Source organism: Girardinichthys multiradiatus, chromosome 11 (assembly GCF_021462225.1).
Source record: "Girardinichthys multiradiatus isolate DD_20200921_A chromosome 11, DD_fGirMul_XY1, whole genome shotgun sequence".
NCBI classification, from domain to species: Eukaryota; Metazoa; Chordata; class Actinopteri; order Cyprinodontiformes; family Goodeidae; genus Girardinichthys; species Girardinichthys multiradiatus.
The window spans coordinates 35,481,086-35,506,813 of record NC_061804.1 but is presented as its reverse complement, the minus strand read 5'-3'; the positions used below and the strand labels follow the sequence as shown (position 1 = coordinate 35,506,813).

The window sequence follows — 25,728 nt, the reverse complement described above, 5'->3', positions numbered from 1 at the left end:
AAAAAAAAAAAAAAAAAGACAAGCATTTGTGTGGCTTGTGCAGATTTTTATTGAGGAAAGTACATTTTGTTTAAAAAAGCTGTAGGTTTGCAATCTGAAACAGATTTACATATAGTGCCATGAAATGTGCTTCTGTTGAATGTGCCTGTTGTACTGTGAGTCCACTGAAATGATTTATTTTAAAGGAAACTTAACGAGCTAGATTTAGGACAACAAAACAGGGCTTTTGTCATTTTAATCCAACCTGACATTTCATCATAAAACATCAGACTTCGAGCGTGTCTTGCTTTTCGTACAGGAACATTTGTCTGAGATGAGAAAACCAAGGAAACAAGAAAGGTGCTTATAACTACTGAAAATAGATTTTTATGTTTTTTATAATTATTCTTGGCTATACAACTATAAACTTGTATGTTTGAGCAGAATTAGTTTCTGCTCTAGAAACATTTCTGGATCTCTAAATGCCAAACCGTTCACAGTTACCCAGTATGAAAGATAAAAAATAGAAATAAGACAAGGAACCTCACCTTGCCCACTTTGTAGTCTTTCGCCACTTGTTTCTCCACGTTATTCTCAGAGAAACAACCATTAGGTAGGTAAAGTAACTTGGATTAATCTCTGCTGAACAGACCTATGTGGGAAGTGCTCAGTACTTTTTGACGTTGATGAAAACTTTAATCGCTCCAGTGAAGTCAGCAGAGAGCAGGACCTCTGTGTGATCTGTTTTCAGGGCTCCTGCAAAGGAAGCAACAATCCACAGCACTGAAATGCAAGTCCTCAGTCTGAGGAAACCAGTTAGCGAATGAAAGGAAGGAGACAAACCTGACGGTATCGTCTCCGAGTCCGTGGAATCTAGACTCTTGCTGTCTGCTTCCGGTTTCTCTGCTAATGTTTCTTGAGGAACAATAAGGTCTGGATGGGGTGCAAATATGGCTGAGGTGACCACTGCATTGTGTGCTGGAAGACAAAGCAAACGTAGATGTCAAGCAGCAGAATATTTTACATGAAATGCTTTTTGGTAGTTAGCACAGTGGTTACCTTTAATTCCTTCCCAGAAGTCATTGCGGTCTCGTCGTACAGATGTGAATTTGCTCAGATCATGGTAAGTGCTCCAGATGTACACATAATTATCCTCTGAGCCACTGACTATGAATGAGTAGTCATGGCTGTAGGAAGACGGGAAGAGACTACATCAAGTTTTGAATGAAATGAAAATATGTCTAATTGTTACAGGTCTTAGAAACATTTTCATTGCCTAATTCTAGATTTTTCCAGTTTCTCACTCCCATTTCTAAAGTAGAAATATGAAAGTTAATCATACATTTATTATAGATAATTCCATAGAGATCAGGCTTTATATACAGAAGCTGTAAAATTCACAGCAAGGCAGTAATGACAAAAGGAAATAAGGTAAACAAAGGAATTCATATTTGAAGAAAAGACGAAAAAAAAAAACTAAAGAATAAAAGAAATGTGAGGAAAGGTGACGGGGAAAGAAGGAGAAAATTAGGGAAGCACAGAAGGAAAGTTGAGAAGGAAGAGCAATTAGAAGGACAGAAGAAAAAGGGAAACGAAGGACAAAAAGGAAGAAGAATTGAAGGGAAAAAGGCTGTAAAGTAGAAGCCAAATAAAGGAAGGAAAATTAGATGTGGGGGGGAGGAAGGAATGGGAAGAGAAAATGAGTGGAAAGAAAGGAGGGAATGAAGTATGGTGGTACAACATTTAGAAAATGGACAAGGAAATAAGTCGAAAAATACAATTATTATTCCATAATCCATTTTCTTTTTCTTCACTTCTCCACACCTGGAAATCAAATTCCAGCCCTTTGCAAGCTGTGTCGTGTGTTGCCACCATACCAATAAAAACATGTAATGAACCTTCTATAATAAAAGTGCCAGAAAGCTTTTCTCTCCTTATAAATGTAGAAGCAGTGCAGATTTAGGATTTGGTAAACTGTTCAGCATGAAGGGAATGCTCACCTGAAGCTGGCTTTAATCTGGCTGCTGCTGTTGACATAACCTTTGTACTTCATGGACAGAGACAAGTCCCTCAGGTCATAAAGGCGAATGCGGGAATCATTTGAGGTAACCAAAATCTATCAAAGTGGACAGAGTTTGACATTTAACCAGCCTCACTGCACAGCTGTCAAACATGTTGTAGATGGAGAGCTGTTACCTTGTTCTCTCCGGGCAGAGGTTCAATGCCTGTAATTTTGCGGCCTACTTTGTTCCTTCCTCTGGTTGATCTCACGTGAATTTGAGTGTGGTATTTTAGTCGCTGGTAGATAAAAAGAAAAACCGCATCAGCCTCTGAATCTGTATTAGGATAATCATGACTACACAGATCTTAAGGATAAAAACAGGATACCTCTGTGTCATAAAAGATGCAGCGTCCATCGTAGGTACCGATAACTGCGTATTTCCCATTTTGGCAGAAGTTGGCGGCGGTGATGAGTCGCGTTTGGCCATCAACCTCATTCCACAAAGCCACCTTCTTGTCTGGAATGTTCCAAAGCCGTAGTTTGCCATCCAGAGAACCGCTTAAAAAGTATCTGTCATCCTGCAAAACAAAGAAAAAGAAAAATACAGTTTCCATAAAACTGCACAGGAATATACCGTCATGGTGAGATGTTTGTGTGTATTCACCATGACAATAAATGCCTATTTTAACTCTGGGCTACTGAGAATACATCAGAACCACTCTTTTTCTCCTACGATTCATTTGGAAAGATGGTACAACAAACAACTTCAATGTTTTTCTTAAAACAAGAATAGGGAACAAGATGGAATATACTGTGGATTTTCTCTAATCCTCACAGGGTCAAAATTTTACCTACAGGCTCAAACAAACACGCCCAGTAATACTCGGACAAATGTCTCTAAGCAAGTTGCGCCACATGCTTTTGTAGCTATCAACACATTTTGTGGCACAGTTCTGACTGAATAATTGATCACAGTGTTTAGAGAGATTTGTAGAACTCATCTAAAATGGCTTCCTGGCCACGGACTCTGCTTTAAGGGGTACTCCGCAAATATTCAGGAGGTATAAGTCAGAGCCCTTCCCAGTCTGCTTTATCTATTCTAAAATCAGTTTAGGATCATTACCTTGTAGAAACACCCATCTGATTTCAGGAGACGTTGAACATGTGTAGATCGTCCCCCCCCTCTATTCCATCCCCTGGCATCAGCATAATGCTGCCACCATCACGCTTGGCAGTTGGTACAGTGTTCATACATTTTAAAGACTTACTTTCACTCCTCCCAACATTCCCGCCATAGTGGCCAAACCCTTGTCTTGTTTCATCACAACAAAGCTGCAAATTTCAGTCTTTGCTGGTCGACTCACTCTCAGCCCATGGCGATGTAAAACTTGCTCCACTGTGGAAAGTGACACTGGTGCACAGCCATTTTATGTTAGGCTAGTCCCTGAACTTCCTAACCAAAGTCCTTCAGTTTGAGGGCGATGGTTTGGGTGAGATGGTTGGGTAATTTAGAAGGACAATGGTACCAAACACATTCAGACTTGTTTGGATGTGCCAACGGTGAACAGGGAGCAAAATGGTAATGGTAAAATCTGGATGGTTGAGGCTTCAAACCTATTGAAAATGTATAGAGTATGGTTAAAAGTCTTCCTGAGCCTGGAAAACCTTTACTTGCAGAGTGTTATTATCAAAAACCAGCCAGGGTGTCTCTCTGATGAACGTTTAACAGTCCCAGAGTGCCCAGATCCATACCATGCACATTTGCACTAATTACACCTCGTCTTCTTTGGTAAAAATACACCTACCTAATTCCCCACCAATTATTTTTGTATATTTAAATATTTTATTTAAAATGTCTATACTTGGGACTAAAAGACTAAAGATAAAAAAAAAAGTGGTTTCTCTGGAACCTGCTGAAGGACTTCGAACAAGATGTTATTAGAGATGTATTGGACTGTGCATGTATAATTTTAACCCTGTGTTGTTTAGAGATATACTTGTAGAACCATTCCACCTTGATAAAAACAGTTCAAATGCATTTTGTAAAGGCTAAAATTAATGGGACATTCACAAACCTCGCAGTAGCACTCTAACAATACAAGATCTGTGCCAAGACAAACACACGCTGACCCAACTTACTCTGGGGTGGAAAGCGATGGCTGTGACGAAATCAATGTGCTGAAAGCAGCAGAGGCACTCTCTCCTGGATATGTGCCATAATCTAACCGTTTTATCCATGGAGGACGAGAGCAGGAAAAAGTTCTGGACACACAACAACAGAATAAGTCAAATAAGAATGAGAATCTAATGTGTGTTAGGAGGGAGCGTAATGGTAACGTTATTACCTTTGACCAGGACAGGTCCAACAGATCAGCTGTGTGACCCTTGTACTTGCAGAAGGGAACTGGGCGGAAAGGGGCATTTCTGTCTTCGGTGTCTGGGTCCTCCGAGGGACAACTAGCCTAAAACGCAGCCAAGTCATTCATGAAAACATTCATGTAGAATGCTGCTCAGTATCCAGTATTAATCACTAAAAGCTGTGGCTAAAACATAACAGATTCTCTTTAGTTTTATATTTTTTCCTGATTTTGCCTCAAGAGGTTTTACTGCACTCACCCCAGGATCTGTGTCAGATTTGGATGAGCACAAGCTTTCCTGAGAAGGAGAAGGAGAAACTCGACCTGGAGGACCAAAATATCAAGGATTATCTACCAGAATCTGTAATGTTGCTGTATACATTCAGTGACTGCAAAACACACGGTCCACATTAATTAAGAAGCATACCTTCAGTGTTGTACTTTAATCTCATATTATTAAAGTAGTCAAAGGCAGTCTTGAGGACCCAGATGCGAACTATATTATCCTGGCCTGCAGTTGCCAGAAGTCTTCCACAGTGAGAAAACTTCATTGTCCAAACAGCTCCCTTGACATAAAGAAACATTTTTAAAAACAATTGTCACCACCTTAGGATCTTCTCTTCTTATTCCCATAATTATAAGTACCGTGTGCTCTCCACTCAGGTCCTGCACAACCTTAATCTGATCAAAGTCAAAGGGACCCTTGAAGCTATGTGCTGCCTTGAACTTGGCAGGTCTGGTGTACGGCATGCCCTCATCATCACTGGATGAAGGATCATCTTGATCTGTGTGGAACACTGAAGAGGAAACCATGCGGAAAGCAAAACTAAGATGATTAAATCAGTAGGAGCAGGAACGCATCGTTTAAAGACTGAACAGTTACTTTAAATCCATTAAATTCCATCTAAAATGTACATTTTTGAACTATTTTTGGAGTATCAAACATTCCTCATGACAGTATTCACTTAGAGGGGCTGAATATATATACACAGCACACTTTGCAGTTTTGTCTTTATAAAAATCCTAGAAAATCAATTTTCCTCCACAATATTCACTACTCTGTGATGGTCTGTCACATGAAATCCAAAGAAAACAGATTGAAGTTTGTGGTTGAACAGTACTAAAGCATAAAAAAAGTTTAAGGTTAAAACGCAAACTATTCGAATTTTAAGATGGTTTGTTCTAGTATGAAAAATATAAAAACCATTTAGTTTGTATACCTTCATCACGCACGCTTTTCACTTTATTGACTGCCTTTTCCCCATATTCCTCAGCAAGGTGCTTGGCCTTCTTCACAGACTTTCCCAGGAATTTTTTTAACTGGGTCCTGGTTAAAAACATCGAAAAACACATTGTTTTATGTTGGAATACTTTATGGGGTGAAAACAGAGAGAGAGAGGGAGAAAAAACAAATAAGCTCGGCAAGATTACGTTCTCTGCTTCAGTTTTCCTCCATCCGTGTCTGACAACGGAGCGTGAGACTTGTCATCGTCATCCGACTGAGCTGCATCGTTACTGAGAGGAGAAAAAGAAGAAACCTTAGGAGCTTCCTCTACATATGGTACAATAGGCTTGGTTAGAAAGTTATTAAAACGTAATCAGTTTGGGCTCACGTTATGTACTCCTTGGTCCTCCTCATGATGTGCAGAGTTAGAGGGTTGATCCCTGTAGGAAGTTTCTCCTCTGCTTGAATCAAGGGAATCTCTTCTCCAGTGTCTAAATTCTTGATCATCACACTGGCCAGTATTTCCTGAATAAACCATCACATGGAAGTAGGTTTTTATGCCAAAGCGGACTCTGGCTGTGAAGCAGACCTCTAATTATTAGTGTGTAAAAATATTCAGCCTCCACTTGTCATTGTTGTTAATGTGTTATCAGCTTATAACACTTGTCTGCGCTGGATTTACTGGAGTTCAATCCTAAGTCATTTTAAATCCTGCGGTGCAGACTGTGGTCGGTCACACTTGAAGCTCAGTGATGAACAGCTTAGACTGCAGCATCATTCCCTCTCATCACATAGGCATCACTGTAAAGGAGGCTAAACAGCACACTTTCATTGTGTTATTTAATTCCTTTTCACAATTATGCACTACTTTGTGTCATTCCATCACATAAAATGCCAAAAAAAAAAAAAAAAACACCAGAGGTTTGTAGTTGCAGTGTGATAAAATGAGAAAAACTTTTGGTTTTGCTATGTACTGTACATTTGTACACTATGCTTAAATATTCTAATTATAAATTGACTTTTTAGTATCAACATGAGAAGAAAACCTATTTGCAATAATAATTCAAGTATTTATGCATTAAAATGGATGAGCCCTCACTTTACTACCTAGGGTAATATCTTATTAAAACAGAAACCAAGCCCACACACAGTGACTCTTACTTCATCTGTCAGTTCTCTGCCAGAGTTAGAACGTGGACGCTGAGGGCCGGGGGTTTGTGCTCCACTCTGAGATGAAGACTGGTCGTCCTCATTTTCCTTAGAATCAAACACCGGAACAGAAAACAGACATAAATAAGCATTAGAGAAGCATATTCCTTCACCTTAGATCATTTTGAGCCGCTAAAGGCAAGAATGAAAAAAAAAAAGCAGCCTGATCTACAGGCTTACTGACCTGTGCCGTCACCACCTTTTCTCCGCTGGTGGCACTGGCCAGATCCAAGGAATGCTGCAGATCTTTGGTTATACACCTTACTGTGCTGGATGGAGACATCAGGCCAGAGGGCTCCAGGGAATCACAGTTAACTGCACTCACCGCGTATACTGGTCAAGCAGACAAGAAAACACGAGATGCTGTAAGAAACAATCCTGGCGTTTTAATTTTTATGACCCTTTGCTCTTAGGGGACAAGATGACCGGAAATATTCCAACAAAACACCACCATATAACATCTGACTGACTGTCTCTCAGGAGGAATGGTTGAAGGTTATCTTTTCCTCTACATAGTCATCTGCCTGTAGAATGTAACACAATGCATTTTATTATTCGCCGAAGGGAAGTTAAAAAATGTGTGCTGTTTATGCATCGTCAACATTGGCTTCATGTTCGTCTGCTGTTCATGTTCACCCTAAACAAACCACAGGTAAACTACATTCTGTTTGTCCATGTTCCCAATGGTACTGGATGCAATTTAGATCTTTAACAAAGAAGCTATTTTTATTTACAGTGGCTCTTCAACCTCTGAAAATACCAGGGCCCGTATTCTCATAGATTCTCAGAACCCTCTCAGAGAGCTCCTATCTTACCCTAAAATTCTTGCCAAGAAGTCTCATCTTAAGAGTGATCCGGTTCACTGCAGAGAGTGACTCCAAGCAAGGAGATGACACAAATTCCTATTTTAGTGAGGAGGTGTGGTTGACCCTGTTCCTAGGTGTGATGTAAGAGCTGTGATTGGTTGTTGCAAAAGATTAAAAAAATAAAATAAATGTGGTCCTAGTTATCAGTGAAGAGAAATTAACCAATCATAGAATTTAGACTGGAAATGTGTAAATCATCATGATGATGAAACTTAACAAAATTAAATTAATTGTCACACAGCATCAAAATGTTTGAACCTTATTTGAACATGCTCATCATTATTCTGATTTGCTTATTATTATTATTAGTATTATGTATACTTGCCATGCAGGTCGTTTTCCTACTTCATCTATTTGATATTAATGTGGACACTCAGTTGTCAGCATTTTACTGTGAGTGATTTCTTGTATAAGAGGTTTGATTTGGCAAAAACGACCAAAACAAAGCGAAGACAAAAAGGTGGAGAAAACCGAACTGAACAGAGGAGCAGACCCTGCTGGTGGAGGAGACGGGAGGAGTGTTGAAAGGCAGATTTGGTCCTGGGATCACGGTGCGAACAGACAATCCCGTTCCCTCTGCTTTCAGCACCAGCCTAGAATGCGAGCAGCGCTGGTACCTGCTGTGATCAGAAGCTACAGAGCAGCACACCAGCGAGCTTCTTCACCGACAGGTGGGTGTAGACGACCATTTAGGCTATTGCTGCTGACATCATCATGTACAATACAACAAATACTTATTCACCTCATTTACATCTTCCTTCTATTTATAGTGTTAATATGATTGTACTGCATCTTATATGAGAATATGGGCCCTGGATTCTGACTAGGTCATTCTAAACAATTATTCTGCTCTCACAAGTCATTCTACTGTTAATGTTTGCTTGGACTCACAGTGATGCAGAAAAAAAAAAATCCATCTTCATCCCCAGCTGTCTGACAGGTACCTGAAGCTATAGAGTTGACTAGCTGATATTTGGGATTGCTCATCACTTTTATCCGGCTTGATAAAAGTCTCGGCCCCACATGAAAAAAGTAACCACAGAGTATTTACTGACTCTACCATGTTTGACTGAGGGTGTTGCTTTGCTGATGCTCATACAATAGAATGTATTCACATGTAGAACTTAAAAAGTCCATCTTGAGAAATCCTGCAGTTCCTTCAGTATTGAGGTCTGCCTCTAAGCAGTTTTGATCAGTTACTGATGGCTTTCTCCATCGTGCACTGGTATATAAATAATGCTGTGGAACATTTTGTACCCTTTCCTAATACATTACTACAATAAGATCGTTCTGATCCCTTGTATCCTCTGCAAACAACAGGTTTAGTTAAAGGGTGCACACATGGTGAAGCCTGGAAAATCCAACTAGGAGAGCTGCACTTTATTTCAGGTTAATCAGGTTCAGTATAAATGGTGGTGGGTGTGAACTCGACAGGACAGAATGACGACATTTAATCAAAAGGTGCTTCAGCAGAGCATTGATTTCAATTCAATTCAATTCAAAGATACTTTATTGATCCCCGAGGGGAAATTAGAAATTTATGGGTGTGTACACCTTTGCAACTAGGTTATTACACCTTAACTATTTGTTCTTACATTTCCAGCCTAACTGATATTTTGCAGCTGAATTGTGCAGAAAAAATGCTAATGCTACATTAAAGTTTTTAAATCATTTACCATGTTGTCATTTTAAACATCCCCAAAAACCTATCATTTTAACAGGGGTGTGTAGACTTTTGAGATGAGTTCGAAAGTTAAGATAATCTGAGTTGGAGAATGTGTTAGAATGTCGTACTGGGAATTCTGTCATGTTTATAAAATTCCCATGACTTCAACTTGGCATCGATGTTCTGAACAATAATGTTTACTGCAGTTCTGTCATTGATTTACTCATGCTCTGACTTGTTCAAACAAACCAGGATCACACCTTTAGACCTTGTGTCTGCAAAACAGGCCCTGCTCTAAGGATTGTTCTACCATGCTATTTTAAACACTTTATAACTGCTTCTAAATCAATGATGAGTCAAAGATTAAGGGGACTTTCACTTTTGTGAAAGAATCCCCCAGAGTTTTCTCACCTTCCAGTCCACTTGGCCTCACACATTCCTGGGACATCCTGGGTGGTAAGCCGCGGCAAGATGGTGGTGGAGGTCTCGGTGGGGGACCGCCACCAGGAGGCGGCGGCCGTGTAGGAGGTGGCTTCTTTGTGCTGGCTACGATATCGGGCTCTACTGTGAACTGGCGGGGCGGTTTTAAGGGCCCCGGCGAGTCTGTTTGAACCGGCCTGTCTGTTAAGGGAACCTGATCCAAGATGTCTGCTGGTCTCTGCCCCTTCTCGTCTTGTGTCACTAGAACAGCAGCATCGCCCTGACTGTGAGCGATGGTGCTGGTGAGATCTGGAGGCTGCACTCGGTCTTGTGGCCCAGCTGAAGGTCCTGGCAGATTTGGGGGATCGGGAGCAGCTAAAGAGCAGTCTTCATTTGTAGTATCGCTTTTCTGTTGCTCCTCTGACCCCTCAACAAGTTCAGGTGAAACAACCAGCACTGTTCTCTCCAGAGGAACGTCCCCTGCATCCTGCTCTTCCTTTGGCTCCGATTTTACATCAACCTGTAGCTGATCTAGCAACTGAACCACCTCATCAACAGCACATCCCTTTTGGCTCTCCTCTATGATGCTATCAATGATCTAGGAACAAAACCAGACCGCAGTTAAATTGTAAAAACTGACTACAAATATCAGTTCTCATGTTAAACTAAACCATAATAAAGGCAGTTTTTATAAGATTTTATTTGAAGAAATTCATACCTGCAGAGAATCATCTTGCTGAGTTTCTGATGTCGCACTGCTTACATTTTCTTCAGCATTTCCTGAACTATCTGGTGTCTCCTTAAAAATAGAAATAAACAAATTTGGACAATAAAAAGACCAAGCAACGTTTCATTTGGAGAGGACATTTAAAATTATTCCAGGATTCTTATTGGACTCACTTTTAAAGTTGGGTTTTTGTGTTTGATGTAGCATGCCATTCATCAGAATAAACCCTTTGGCTATTTTACTGTCTAATGGCCAATCCCTCATTTTTTACTGATGCACCAAGATTTTTATCCAAAAATCAAAAACGACTAAAAAAAAGGTGCACTAAAATCAAAAGCCTCTAATAAAAGTAAATCTAAGTACATGCTATTGGTTTAAGCACTTACAGGCCAGAAATATAGGAGTTGTTAGTTTTGATATAATAAAAACAGATCTGAATATTCAACATTTAACCTGCCGATCACCAATGAGAGCCAATCGAGGAAAAAATTGGCCAATTCCAACTTCTGGCCGACTGAAAATAAAATGATGTTGGTAAGTGACGGGTCCCTGAGACATTGTCAGCCTGTCAATGTAAAGACAGACTGACAGCACCCCCTGCTGCTGGTTCATCACTGGAGGATGTTGTTCCAGGTGTAGGAATCACACCTGTTCATAGCTGTGTGGGCTCGCTTTTAACCTCCACTGCCTCCATGATCCAATGCTGATGTCTGTTGTATTCCATGCGGATAATTTTGGCCCTTTCCCAATCCATGTGGTTTTCCTGTTTGCAGAGGTCCACTATCGCTGATTTCAAGTTTTCCTATAATGCCGGTTCTTTTCCTGCTCATTAGTCACTATGAACGGGGACAAAGGGGCCTCCCAGGTTCCCAACACCTGGAACGACATCCTACAGCGATGAGGCAGCAGCAAGGGGCGGTGTCAGCCTGTCGCTACAATGACAGGCTGACACGGCCTCAGGGAACAGCTGATTTTGACACATCAGGTAACATCTAGTGACACCTATGATGAAGATGGAAGTCTCAGTCGAAACATGTCTGGTACATCCTCAGAGACAGAAAAGCTGAGCGTCTAATAACAAAATAACCTATTGTATACAGACACAATGAACTTCACTGGAATAGAACTCAACATTATTTAACAAAAACTAAGAAATTTGAACAGTGTGTGACCAACTTGGTACGTATTATGATGCAATAGTTAGGAGATTCAATTATAGAAGCAATAAGTCAAGTAGTTGGGCCCAATCTGGGCCCAGATCCTCCTATAAAGTAGGAGGTATAAAATGTATCTGTAAAATACTTCTGTTTAATGAAGTGAACTGACTGGCTACAAGGCTGGTACTAAACAAGCCCAAATCATCTATGATGGTTTCATCCTGATGTGCCAAGTTTGCTTCTCACCAAATACTTGGTAAGGAGCAGTGCTCAGTATTATAGCCAGATATCTCCACTTTGGTCATAATATCGTCTGGCAACCTTTCTACAAGAACCATACCCGTTCCATCTTTTCCTAACTACACTGCAATAGACGCCAACAACAAACAAGCAGACAAAGGCCTGTAAAATCAAACATTAGCCTTTGGGTTCCTTGAGCAATGCATAATTTGACCCCAGGATGAACATGCAGAGACATGGACTCCTATAACTACTGACAACAGCTTAAAATTCTTTAAATTAGGAATATTAAATATAAAACGATGGACTCTCCCAGATGCAGGGGAAGCAACAGTTGCCACTCTAGGATCATTGGCAATGTTCTAAAATATTTATTTAGGCCCAGCAGTGTATTATAGGGGCATTAGAAACTGAAAATACAAGGCTACCTAAAAGCTGAGAATTGACCAAATGTACTGCCGTATTTCAACAATACTTTGAGTTTAAATACACATACCTGAAGGGGAGGAATGAAAAACTTTGCAGGTGACCTAAAATGATGAAGAGAGTTGCAGTGGTAAGTGCAGTGAAACTCATAAAAACATGTCAACTTGGAATTTTAAACATTTAGTAAAACACATTTAGTTTTGCTTCTCAAGGGGGTTTGCAGTTATGGACTTTGGCATGTTCAAAAACATAGGGGAAGACGCAATATGGACTAAACATTCATTACAAGATGCTGTGCTATTTATCGTGATAACAATAACAGTGATGCCCAAAATTCTTTGAAATATTCATCACACTCTTCTGCGCTAGAAACTGACCAGTCTCAATCCGAGTCTTGCGAACACAAATACTGGGCTAAAAATAAAACTCACCCATTATTGCAAAGCCTATTTCACAACACCAGTTCCACTGAGCAGTGCAACTGTGCTGATAAACGGTACAACATAATCGTATCCAATAATATTTGGAATCATAAACCAACTGCAGACAAAACTGACAGCAAAGGTAAAAATCACAAACATACGGTGTTTTTTAGAGTTTGTAGACGTCAATTCATGTTTATTGTCATCGTCACAGAATTCCTATGATTATCCCCCCCAAGATAAATCGTTTTTGCTAAGACCTAATGAGAATAGTAATAACTGCTGCACAACACAGCACCTTTAAAAGGCCAAGCTGATCTGTCATGCTTGTTCCCAGCTGGTATCTACATAAAGGTTCAATGTGTGGATATGACTCAACTCTTCTGTCTGGTATTTAGTAAATAGTATTGGGGGGGGGGGGAAGATCAAGTTTACAAGGGAGGACACCAAGACCTTGAATGCCATGTTCATTGACTGTGATCTTTAATCAGTTTTTCCGTGCGTTACGTTTAAATGTTTTTCTGGTTCATCCTGACAGGTATGCTTTTGGCTGTGTTTTGAACTGAAACTGTACATTTGCAAAGTAACCTTATCCTTCTGTTTGAGATCCCAGAGATATTATGTGACTCTCAGGCTTAGCCTCTCCCTCTCCCGACATTTAACAGCTGGTCAACTAAAGTGCTGTGTAACAACATAAAATAAAATGGAAAAAACGGTTAAGCAAACCCAAACCAGCTAGCTTTTTTTAGGAAAGGTTTAAGAGCTTTAAATAAAGCAAAACGGTTTGCACATGCCACAGTAGCTGTCATTAACTAATTGTCTGTGAGCGATAATAAAAACTAACAAATATGTGAAAAAGTCAATTAAAAATTGTTTCCTTACTCTTTTGGAGTCAAGCTAACGTCCTCTGGAGCATCGTAGAATTCTTCGTTGTCACTTGTATCTGACGCCATGCTAACGCCAGTTTCGCTCATCAGCTAGTCCAACTAAGTCGCTAGACAGCCGTGTCAAAGCCTAACCTGGGACTCTTGAGATGTTGTACATATGCGTTGTCTCTTTATGTCCTGCCTTATTAAAATTAACACTCTAACTGTGGCCGAAGGTTAGGGGAAAACAACCACTTTCTTGTCTAACCTAACGTCATAATGTTAGAATATGCTAACCAACTGACAGGCTAACAAATGTACTCCGATGCTAACGTAGCCTTCAGCCGGTTTTTAAATCTGTCTCAATCACAGCAAAGCGCCGACCATAAAAGCACAATTTAGAGACCAGTTTTCGGTACCAAGGCCACTAGTGGACAGCTGTAAAGCTGACGAGGACGCAAGAAACAACGTCATAAACAAACCGTTGGCATAAAACAACAATATTTTTACGGCAATTCCATTAAATGTTAACGGGTGGGTCGATAGGCGTGGCGCAGCTGCTTCTACTCCGCTGTTATGACAGTTCGTTGTCGTTTAGAGACATTACTGCCCACTACTGGGCTAATGAAGAACAGCAAGAGAGAGGAACAGCGTGTCCCGGAGTCTGTCAAATGCAGTCTGCATTCACATTTTTATTCTACTTTGTGTTGGTCTGATTCATAAAGTAAAACCATTTGTGGTTGGAATGTGAGAAAATCTGGAAAGATTTAAGACGTGTGAATAATTCTGCATTCTTATGACAAGAACCTGTTTCATCAAGAGAAAGAAAAAAGTTCTGTGTAGAGACAAAAACAGGGATTTTAGTTGGAGATGAGATGATTGGAGATCCTGACTAAAAGTTATCAGGTAAAACTGGTCTACAGTGGAGGCACGAGTGGAAAACCAGAGGAATGTTGTTCTGGAGATAAGTTTGAAGCACTGAAAGCGTCTTTGTTGCTGTGAATGTGAAGCTAATTGGACCAACCCTGTGAGGGAGCAGCTCGGTTCTGCAGGCCCGTTTATGTGTGGAGCCTCAGCTGCCTGCTCATGTATGCTGGCCTAAGTTTCAGCCTTACATTTTTCTTCTGCAGCGAGCCGCCCATATACAGGTCCTTCTCAAAATATTAGCATATTGTGATAAAGTTCATTATTTTCCATAATGTCATGATGAAAATTTAACATTCATATATTTTAGATTCATTGCACACTAACTGAAATATTTCAGGTCTTTTATTGTCTTAATACGGATGATTTTGGCATACAGCTCATGAAAACCCAAAATTCCTATCTCACAAAATTAGCATATTTCATCCGACCAATAAATGAAAAGTGTTTTTAATACAAAAAACGTCAACCTTCAAATAATCATGTACAGTTATGCACTCAATACTTGGTTGGGAATCCTTTTGCAGAAATGACTGCTTCAATGCGGCGTGGCATGGAGGCAATCAGCCTGTGGCACTGCTGAGGTCTTATGGAGGCCCAGGATGCTTCGATAGCGGCCTTTAGCTCATCCAGAGTGTTGGGTCTTGAGTCTCTCAACGTTCTCTTCACAATATCCCACAGATTCTCTATGGGGTTCAGGTCAGGAGAGTTGGCAGGCCAATTGAGCACAGTGATACCATGGTCAGTAAACCATTTACCAGTGGTTTTGGCACTGTGAGCAGGTGCCAGGTCGTGCTGAAAAATGAAATCTTCATCTCCATAAAGCTTTTCAGCAGATGGAAGCATGAGGTGCTCCAAAATCTCCTCATAGCTAGCTGCATTGACCCTGCCCTTGATAAAACACAGTGGACCAACACCAGCAGCTGACACGGCACCCCAGACCATCACTGACTGTGGGTACTTGACACTGGACTTCTGGCATTTTGGCATTTCCTTCTCCCCAGTCTTCCTCCAGACTCTGGCACCTTGATTTCCGAATGACATGCAGAATTTGCTTTCATCCGAAAAAAAAGTACTTTGGACCACTGAGCAACAGTCCAGTGCTGCTTCTCTGTAGCCCAGGTCAGGCGCTTTTGCCGCTGTTTCTGGTTCAAAAGTGGCTTGACCTGGGGAATGCGGCACCTGTAGCCCATTTCCTGCACACGCCTGTGCACGGTGGCTCTGGATGTTTCTACTCCAGACTCAGTCCACTGCTTCCGCAGGTCCCCCAAGGTCTGGAATCGGCCCTTCTCCACAATCTTCCTCAGGGTCCGGTCACCTCTTCTCGTTGTGCAGCGTTTTCTGCCACACCTTTTCCTTCCCACAGACTTCCCACTGAGGTGCCTTGATACAGCACTCTGGGAACAGCGTATTCGTTCAGAAATTTCTTTCTGTGTTTTACCCTCTTGCTTGAGGGTGTCAATAGTGGCCTTCAGGACAGCAGTCAGGTCGGCAGTCTTACCCATGATTGGGGTTTTGAATGATGAACCAGGCTGGGAGTTTTAAAGGCCTCAGGAATCTTTTGCAGGTGTTTAGAGTTAACTCGTTGATTCAGATGATTAGGTTCATAGCTCGTTTAGAGACCCTTTTAATGATATGCTAATTTTGTGAGATAGGAATTTTGGGTTTTCATGAGCTGTATGCCAAAATCATCCGTATTAAGACAATAAAAGACCTGAAATATTTCAGTTAGTGTGCAATGAATCTAAAATATATGAATGTTAAATTTTCATCATGACATTATGGAAAATAATGAACTTTATCACAATATGCTAATATTTTGAGAAGGACCTGTAATGTGAGAAAGGAAGCGGTGCAGTGATTCAAGACCAAGCGGTCAACAACGAGAGCTGATTCAAAGATGCTTTTGGACCCACAAACACAATGAGAGACAGAAGGTTTGCAGTTGAGGTTCAGATGTTTTAATTTAGATTTAAAAAAGGAACACAAAGTTTTTATGGTTGAATCTTCCCTCCTTTTTAATTAGCCCGCCTCACCAGATTAGACCTCATTAGGCTACAACACAGGAGTGCATCTAAAGCCCATGTAGGCCTCCAGCGCATCCCAGTTTAATTGGTTCTGTAATGGTCTCAGCTCAGGCCTTTGAAATCCCATTCCTGCGGGTAATCAGCCATGTTTGTCTAGGAAACACGAGCGTTTCTTTCTGAGCTGTCGGCCTGAAGCGCCTCCAGCTCAGAGCTGCAGGCTCAGCGTTGGTCAAATGCTCATCATGGTAGAAACACAGAGAAGGATATCACTTCTTCTCAGCCTGGTTTTCTAAGTTTAGAGAAACAAATTTCTTGGGAAAACGTTATGCACACCTCACTGCCATGCATACATGTTTAAGACCACCCAAAACACTTTAGTCTGCTCACTTTTACTCTTTCATGACTACAAAACGTTCCTTTCCATACTAAGAAGTTTGACAAACAGGAAAAACAATCAGCATTAGGACAACCATTAAAAACTAGGTAAGTAGGTAAGGTAAGTTTATGTATATAGCGCTTTTCAGTAACGAGACACCCAAAGCGCTGTACATACAATTACAATACAATCACAAAGAAAATAAACAGATACAGACACAGAAAAACAAATCAAATGATACTATAATATTTCTAAGAAATCAAATCTATGAATCTTTCTGAGAAATCTAAAAATATCTGGCCAACATTACAAAGATACAGATAACATTAATAATCCTTTGGGTTTTTCTGGTAAAAGCTGGTTCTAAACCAATATTTCTAAAGAGGTTATAACAGTCATTGAAATTTAATTAAGCAATTGATGAGTTCTAACTAAGGAAGCTGAGTCACTGGTGTAAAAACAGCTTTTGTTCAAATCTTTTAAGAAACTACTATTATTTTCCTTTCACTGGTAAATCTAAAAATCTATGAAAAGGAGAAGAAATGAAGAAATGAAATCCACATTTAGGTAAAAATAAGGAGCATGGGAAAGCAACACACATAAGCAAAGATTTTGCAGGGGCATGGTGGACTCTTGAGGGTGCCAATATTTAAGTATGATCATGTGTGCAAAGAATCAGACTGTCAACACTGACGAAGGTGCCATTGTCCTTGAAAAAGAGATGGAAGTTTTATCAAACGGCCATACAGTTCAGTCCACAGATGAGGGGGGTGGCTGGGGCAGAGCGTTGTATTTACAGAACATCCAGGAGAAATGTTTTGATAAGAAGCCTGTGAAGGCCGTATCGGGGCGCCTGAATTAGACAAACAATAAATGTTTTAGTTCAGGCCAGCTGTGATTTTCCCCCTGCCTTCAAAGTCTTGCTGGCATTCTCAATTTCAAATCCAAATAGCCAAATTTCTGGTACTTTCAGTAGATCCTGAGCAAACAACTTTCTCCAAGATTATATCATATCACCTTTGAGTCCGGGAAACGCAGCCAGCCTGCGATTCTGTTCAAGGATTGCGTCCAGCTTGCGATTCTGCTCTCTTTAACATATCAGTCTGAGTGCTGAGAACTCTAAAGATCCCTTCAAACATCCCAGGCAGCTTTGGAGTGCTCTGAAAAGCTGCCGATGTTTTACAAATCTTTCGATAAGCCAGGTAACCGCCAACTCCAAAAAGTAGAATTCCTGTTATCAGAAATCCAATTATGTACAAATCTTCCACGTCCTCGATTAACATTGTTGTTAGGCACACAATCTTCCACTGCTGCCAAGAATCCATTGCATATCTTGAGAAGAACGTCCCGTCTGCCCTTTACCCTGTCTTCCCGTCGAGAAAATTTGATCGATTGCGTTGAGAGACCAGCTGACCAAATCCATAATGAACAAATTAGGAGGATATGCGAACAGAGGCTCTAAGAAAAACACAGACAAAAAGCTGAAACAGGGCAAAAAATGGGGGAGGATCAAGGAGAGAGTGGAAAAGCGCCTGACCCCACAGAGAGCAAAATAGAAAAGAGTCCTTACTAACACTGGATGGAGTCTATATTTATTTTATAAAATCTTCAACAATTTATGGAATATTTTGTGCTTAAAGGTCAGTTGAACTTTAACTAAAAATTAAACCAAAGAAGAAAAAATCACTCTTGTTGCTTCCTTTAGATTAAGGGGGGAAGTATCAGCCAGAAGCTGCTGATTAAATGCATTAAATAACTGATCATCTTCAGAGAGACGATCTTTATAGAAGCAGATGTGTGTTAACACAACTCCAAGACAGAAAGTCATCAGCAATGACCTTCAGATAAATAACTGTAGCTGCACATCAACAAGGGTTAGAAGGTCATCTACAAACCATCTGAAGTCCATCATTCTACAGAGGAAGATTATTCCCAGGAGGAAAACATCTCAGACAGCTGTCAACCTTCCCGGGAGTGGATGTCCCAAGGTCAGAGCGTGAAGCTTAGAGAAATGATCCAAAACCCAGGAGCTCCATCTCAGACTCTACAGACCTCAATTAGCAGGTTAAAGGTCATAACAGGACAGCTAGAAAAACACTGAATCAGCATGGCAGCTTGGAAAGGTTGCAAGCCTCTTTTCTCTAGAAACAAGATGGCAGCAGGACTTAGGTTAGCAAAGCTACATCTGAACATAGGACAAGACTTTGGGACAATGTTCTCTAAACAGATGAGACCAAAGTACAGATGTTTGACCATAATGTGGTGAAGCATGTTTGTAGGAAACCAAACCCAGCATATCAGTACAAACACCTCATACCTGCTGTCAAGCATGGTGGTGGAGGTATGATGGCTCGGGCTTGTTTTTCAGCCATAGTACCTGGGCACCTTGCAGTCATTGAGTGAACCATGATCTCCTCTGTGTACCAAAGTATTCAATCGTGAATCCATATGTCCATCACTTAAAGAGAAATTTATAATGCTGAAACAAAATAGATTATTATTTCCTGGTATATCAGACCTTAGAAGATGTTCTTGTTGTTATGTTGCCTCCTGAACTGAAGATGGAAACAAGGTTTATTTACAACAAAAGGAACAGATTCAGATGCAGAGTCCAATTCAGAGTTAAAAAGCTCTGCATCAGATTTCTGCAGTAACTCAGTTCATCTGCTTGCAGCAGTCACTTTGCTCTGGGAGTCCTGTTGAGTTTCCACTTTAACCTGCTGGATGGTGGAAAGGATTCCTCTAGAGTCCCACAAGTCATACAGGAATGTCAGGCCCAACTGGTGGGATCCATAAATCTACAGCAGCTTCCTGCATCTTCTTCACCTTTCAGCCTCACACTGGACTGGTCCATCTTCAAAGCCTTCTCAGGAGAAAGCAGTTTATTGGGTTTGTTGAGGAGCAGGAGGGCGTTGGAGGATGGAGATCAATAAGGAAGGAGAAGGCACGTGTGGTTTCCCCATCATCTTCCTCAGCACACCTGTAAACAGAGATCAGACATCATCATCAACCAGAAACAACAAGACACCATGATCTTCAGCTACAGAATCTCCTTCAGATCTTCCTCTAAATACACTCAGCACCTGCTTTTATGAAGGAACTTTACATCTGAGGCGAAATGTCTGAGAACTGGTCTCCATCTGTTGGACCTCTTGGTCCTTCAGCACCATTAGTTGGTCAGTTTAGTAAATATCAAATCATCACAAGTGACGGCTGTCAAACTGTGGGAAGTGCTGGTAATGCTCCCTTCCACTTTTGCTACTTGGTGAAGAAGACCAACGACCACTTTCCCCACTTCCTGATGGGACAAGGGTTTGTTTCCAGTCTTCTCATGTGGTGAGGCCAACTTCTGCCTTCCAAGAAGCCACTAAAGTTCCTTACGAAGCTCTCACTATTTAAGGTCCGCCTGCAGCAGTGAAGCCATCTCTGTTTCAGTACCACCAGCAGCTCAAGTCTGGAGAATGTTCCCTCAGTGGACAAAGACTCCAGCTACGAGTATATTAAATTATCAGACAATGTACATAAAAAGACATTCGATTTATTTATTTGTTATAAAGCTGCACACAGTCAGGAATTGAATCAGTGAATTTAATAAGGACCCCAGTCCATCGAGCCTTCATTTAAAGGAGGTTTTTGTTTCTCGAGGTATAAACATTGTCTTAGCATTATATCTTTGACACCTATAGTGGCCTACAAGAGGAAATAAATCACAAAATATGGAGGTAAATGAGAGATTGGTTTTAGGTAGGCGACTAAATATAGACAATGGAATTAGGTCATTTTTGAATCAAATCAAATCAAAACTTTACATAAACAAACAAAACATGTTTGATTCAGTCAGAGCCAGTCAGTCAGTCATTTTCTACCGCTTATTCCATAGTGGGTCGCGGGAGAGCTGGTGCCTATCTCCAGCAGTCTATGGGCAAGAGGCGGGGTACACCCTGGACAGGCCAGTCAGAACCATTGTTATATAAAAACCTGATGTAAAAAAACAGACTACAGACCAACACGCTTGGCTTTAATCTGCATCTACACACTTCTGACTATTCCCATCTTATCACGACTCTAAGTGAAAGAAAAAAAAAGTACTCGTACTCGTCGTCTTCCGCTTATCCGGGACCGGGTCGCGGGGGCAGCAGACTCAGCAGAGATGCCCAGACGTCCCTCTCTCCAGACACCTCCTCCAGCTCCTCCAGGGGGAGCCCAAGGCGTTCCCAGGCCAGCCGAGAGACATAGGCCCTCCAGCGTGTCCCGGGCCATCCCCTGGGCCTCCTCCCGGTGGGACGTGCCTGGAACACCTCCCGAGGAAGGCGTCCAGGAGGCATCCGGTATAGATGCCCAAGCCACCTCAACTGGCTCCTCTCGATGTGGAGGAGCAGCGGCTCTACTCCGAGCCCCTCCCGGATGGCCGAGCTCCTCACCCTATGTCTAAGGGAGTGCCCGGCCACCCTACGGAGGAAGCTCATTTCAGCCGCTTGTATCCGGGATCTCGTTCTTTCGGTCATGACCCAAAGTTCATGACCATAGGTGAGGGTAGGAACGTAGGCCGACTGGTAAATTGAGAGCTTTGCTTTTCAGCACAGCTCTCTCTTCACCACAACGGACCGGCACAGTGCCCCCATTACTGTGGCAGCCACACGATCCATCTGTCGATCTCCCGCTCCATTCTTCCCTCACTCGTGAACAAGACCCCGAGATACTTAAGCTCCTCCACTTGAGGCAGGAACTCCCCTCCAACCTGAAGAGAACAAGCCACCCTTTTCCGGTCGAGTACCATGGCCTCGGTCTTGGAGGAGCTGATCCTCATCCCAGCCGCTTCACACTCGGCTGTGAACCGCCACAGCGCATGCTGTAGGTCTTGGCTAGAGGGGGCCAGCAGGACCACGTCATCCGCAAAAAGAAGAGACGAAATCCACTGGTCCCCAAACCAGACCCCCTCCGGCCCTTGGCTGCGTCTAGAAATCCTGTCCATAAAAGTTATGAACAGGACCGGTGACAAAGGGCAGCCCTGCCGGAGTCCAACATGAACCGGGAACAGGTCCGACTTAGTGCCGGCAATGCGGACCAAACTCCTGCTCCGCTCGTACAGGGACTGGATGGCCCCTAATAAAGGGCCCCCAATTCCACACTCCTGGAGCACCCCCCACAGGGCATCATGATGGACACAGTCGAATGCCTTCTCCAGGTCCACAAAACACATGTGAACCGGTTGGGCAAACTCCCATGAACCCTCGAGCACCCTGTAGAGGGTATAGAGCTGGTCCAGTGTTCCACGGCAGGGACGAAAACCACACTGCTCCTCCTGAAGCCGAGGTTCGACTATCGGTCGGACTCTCCTCTCCAATACTCTGGCGTAGGCCTTACCAGGGAGGCTGAGGAGTGTGATCCCCCTGTAGTTGGAACACACCCTCCGGTCGACCACCACCCCAGTCTGCCAGTCCAGAGGCACTGTCCCCGACCGCCATGCAATGTTGAAGAGGCGTGTCAACCATGACAGCCCTACAACATCCAGAGACTTGAGGTACTCAGGGCGGATCTCATCCACCCCCGAAGCCTTGCCACCGCGGAGCTTTTTAACCACCTCGGTGACTTCAGCCTGGGTGATGAAAGAGTCCAACCCCGAGTCCCCAGTCTCTGTTTCCACCACGGAATGCGTGATGGCAGGATTGAGGAGATCCTCGAAGTACTCCTTCCATCGCCCGATAATGTCCTCAGTTGAGGTCAGCAGTCTCCCACCCCCACTATAAACAGTGTTGGTGAAGCACTGCTTCCCCCTCCTGAGGCGCCGGACGGTTTGCCAGAATCGCTTTGAGGCCAACCGGTAGTCCTTCTCCATGGCCTCACCGAACTCCTCCCAGGCCCAAGTTTTTGCCTCTGCCACAGCCCGGGCCGCAGCACGCTTGGCCTCACGGTACCCGTCAGCCGCCTCAGGAGTCCCACAAGCCAACCACAGCCGATAGGACTCTTTCTTCAGCTTGACAGCATCCCTTACTGCCGGTGTCCACCACCGGGTTCTGGGATTGCCGCCGCGACAGGCACCGCAGACCTTACGGCCGTAGCTACGGGCAGCAGTATCGACAATAGATGCTGAGAACATGGTCCACCCGGACTCTATGTCTCCAACATCCCTCGGGATCTGGTCGAAGCTCTCCTGGAGGTGGGAGTTGAATACATCCCTGGCCGAGGGCTCCGCCAGGCGTTCCCAGCAGACCCTCACTATGCGCTTGGGCCTGCCAAGTCTGTCCGGCTTTCTCCTCCTCCAGCGGATCCAACTCACCACCAGGTGGTGATCAGTGGACAGCTCAGCCCCTCTCTTCAGTCCCCCAGCAGAATAATGGAGTCCGGGGAGGGGCACTATCCAGCACCCCCGACAGGGACGCCAAGAAGGCCGGGTACTCTGCACTACCACTTGGCCCGTAGGCTGAAATGATAGTCAGAGACCTCTCCCCAACCCGAAGGCGCAGGGATACGACCCTCTCATCCACTGGGGTAAACCCCAACACGAGACGGCTGAGCTGGGGGGCAACAAGCAAACCCACACCAGCCCGCCGCCTCTCCCCGTGGGCCACTCCAGCGTAGAAGAGAGTCCAACCCCTCTCAAGGAGATGGGTTCCAGAGCCCACGCTGTGCGTGGAGGCGAGCCCGACTATTTCTAGTCGATATCTCTCGACCTCCCGCACAAGCTCAGGCTCCTTCCCCCCCAGCAAGGTGACATTCCACGTCCCTAGAGCCAGCCTAAGCATCCGGGGATCGGGCCGCTGAGGTCTCCACCTTTGTCCGCCACCCAATCCTCTTTGCACCGGTCCCTCACAGTTCCCCCTGCAGGTGGTGGGCCCACTGGGGGATGGCCTCGTGTCTCTCGTTCGGGCTTGGCCCGGCCGGGTCCCACGAGGAGCAACCCGGCCACCAGGCGCTTTTCGACGAGTCCCGACCCCAGGCCTGGCTCCAGGGTGGGACCCCGGTTCCGCCGTACCGGGCCACGTCACGTGCCTCGATATTTTGGTCCTTCTGCTTCATCCAATGTCCTTAACTGTTACAAACATACTTAAATCTAAGGACAGTTTTAGAGAGACCAATTCTTGCTGCAAAGCAACAGAGATCTTCTTGCTGCAAGGCAAGAGTGCTAACCTCTGTGCCACAGAGCAGCCCTCTTTGGTTCATGTTCTTTTCAAGTACATGCATGAATAAGAGCTGTGACATTCTTGTACGCGAGGGAATGGATTTTCACCTGTGGATCACAAAATACGTCTGTCTAGTTGGGCCCTTATTGAATTCACTGACTCAATTGCAAATCTGTTAATGCTTTTTTCAAATTTTATGTTTCTTTATTACAGTCTGTAAAAGCATTCATAGTTTTAAGGTCAATAAGTCTGTTGTGGACAGTCTCAAGTGCAGTCATTAGTTAGAGTAGCAGCATCAGAGCCAGTGAGCTGATCAGTAGTTTAAGGAAGCTGGAGCTGTTCTGAGGGCTGCTCTGGAGTCCCAATATCTCATTAATTAAAGAAGAATGCTTCATACAATTATTAAGGTAATTGGCAACTCTGAGCATTCTCTACTATAAATTCAACAACCAATTGTCTTTAGTCAGAGACTTCTTCAAGATCATGCATAGAACTATGATAGGATGCCACCTTTGCAAAAAGTCCAGTCATTAAATATCCTTGCTAGTAAATATTCCACAGTCAACTGTAAGTGGTATTATAACAAAGTTTAAGCAACTTGGATTGAATGAAACTCAACCGTGAAGTGATAGGAGACGTAAATTCACAGAGCAGGGTCAGAGGATGCTGAGGTGCATAAAGTGCTGAAAACTCTCTACAGAGTTAATAGTTACTAAGCTCCAAACCTCATGTGGCCTTCAAATTATCTAAATAACAGAGCTTTCTGTAATGGGTTTCCATGGCCAAGCACCTGCATCCAAGCCTTACATTACCAAGTGCGATGAAAAGCGCAGGATGCAGTGGTGTAAAGCACAATGCTGCTGCTGTAGCATTGAAAACATGCTCTCTAGAGTGACAAACCTCCAATCATGCACATCTGTCTGGCAATCCCAGCCTATGTCCGGCAGTTGCCAGCAGAGCACTGCTTGCCTAACTATATTTTGCCAAGTATAAAGTTTGGAGCAGAGGGGATGTGGGGATGTTCTTAAGCAGGTGGGCTTGGCCCTTTAGGTTTCAGTGAAAAGAAATCTTAATGCTCTAGCCTAACAAGACAATTTTATGCTCTTAAGTTTCTGGGAACAGTGTTTGGATGGCCCCTTCCTGTTCCGATATGACTGTGCACAGGTCCACAAAGAAAGATCCATAAAGACAGAAGAACAAGTTTGGTGTGGCAGAACAGAACTGGCCTCCACAAAGTCCTGACCTCAACCCAGTAAAACCACCTCCTGTATAAATTGTTGCATCAATGCATTGTTGACTGCAAGCCAGGCCTTCTCGTCCAACATCAATGTCAGACCTTACGAATGTGTTTTTGGAAGAATGGTCATAATGTTGCATGAACACACTCCTAATGCTTGAGAAAAACCTTCACAGAAGAGTTTAACCTATTATAGCTGCAAAGCGGGCCAGCTCTACAGATTAAAAATGTAAGTGACTCGATATTATAGGCAATATAGTATAATTTCACATCAACACAAATGAAGTATTATCAAACCTGAATTCAATCGCATTTCACATGAAAATCTATGAGTAGACTGATTAACTCAACACGCTATCTGTAGTTCTCTTGCTAAAAATCTTACTTCTGCTTTTCTAAACCACATTCGTATCATTATGAAGTATTTATATGAGGAACAGACTGCAGTTATAATATTCTACCACAATTCCTTTCTTTCTTT

The 25,728-nt window shown here is 42.9% G+C and overlaps 1 protein-coding gene across 2 annotated transcripts; it reads right to left on the bottom strand.

The window, feature by feature from the left end:
* Positions 1-25: 25 nt before the first annotated feature.
* wdr44 (WD repeat domain 44) lies at positions 26-14,143 on the bottom strand. 2 transcript variants are annotated; one of them, XR_007040238.1, is made up of 21 exons: positions 13,579-14,143; positions 12,345-12,378; positions 10,443-10,523; positions 9,716-10,322; positions 6,957-7,105; positions 6,725-6,820; positions 5,952-6,088; positions 5,770-5,853; positions 5,559-5,665; positions 4,984-5,135; positions 4,766-4,904; positions 4,598-4,662; positions 4,327-4,443; positions 4,121-4,243; positions 2,368-2,559; positions 2,176-2,277; positions 1,980-2,095; positions 1,039-1,166; positions 823-957; positions 528-735; positions 26-308 (listed from the first exon to the last, which is right to left on the bottom strand). XR_007040238.1 is itself a non-coding variant. In XM_047378719.1 (20 exons), the coding sequence occupies exons 1-20, from the start codon at positions 13,668-13,670 to the stop codon at positions 647-649; spliced, it is 2,745 nt and encodes a 914-aa protein (XP_047234675.1). In that variant the 5' UTR covers positions 13,671-14,143; the 3' UTR covers positions 26-646. The 2 variants fall into 2 exon arrangements, 1 of the variants encoding a protein (XP_047234675.1); XM_047378719.1 differs by having other exon boundaries at positions 26-735.
* Positions 14,144-25,728: the final 11,585 nt, after the last annotated feature.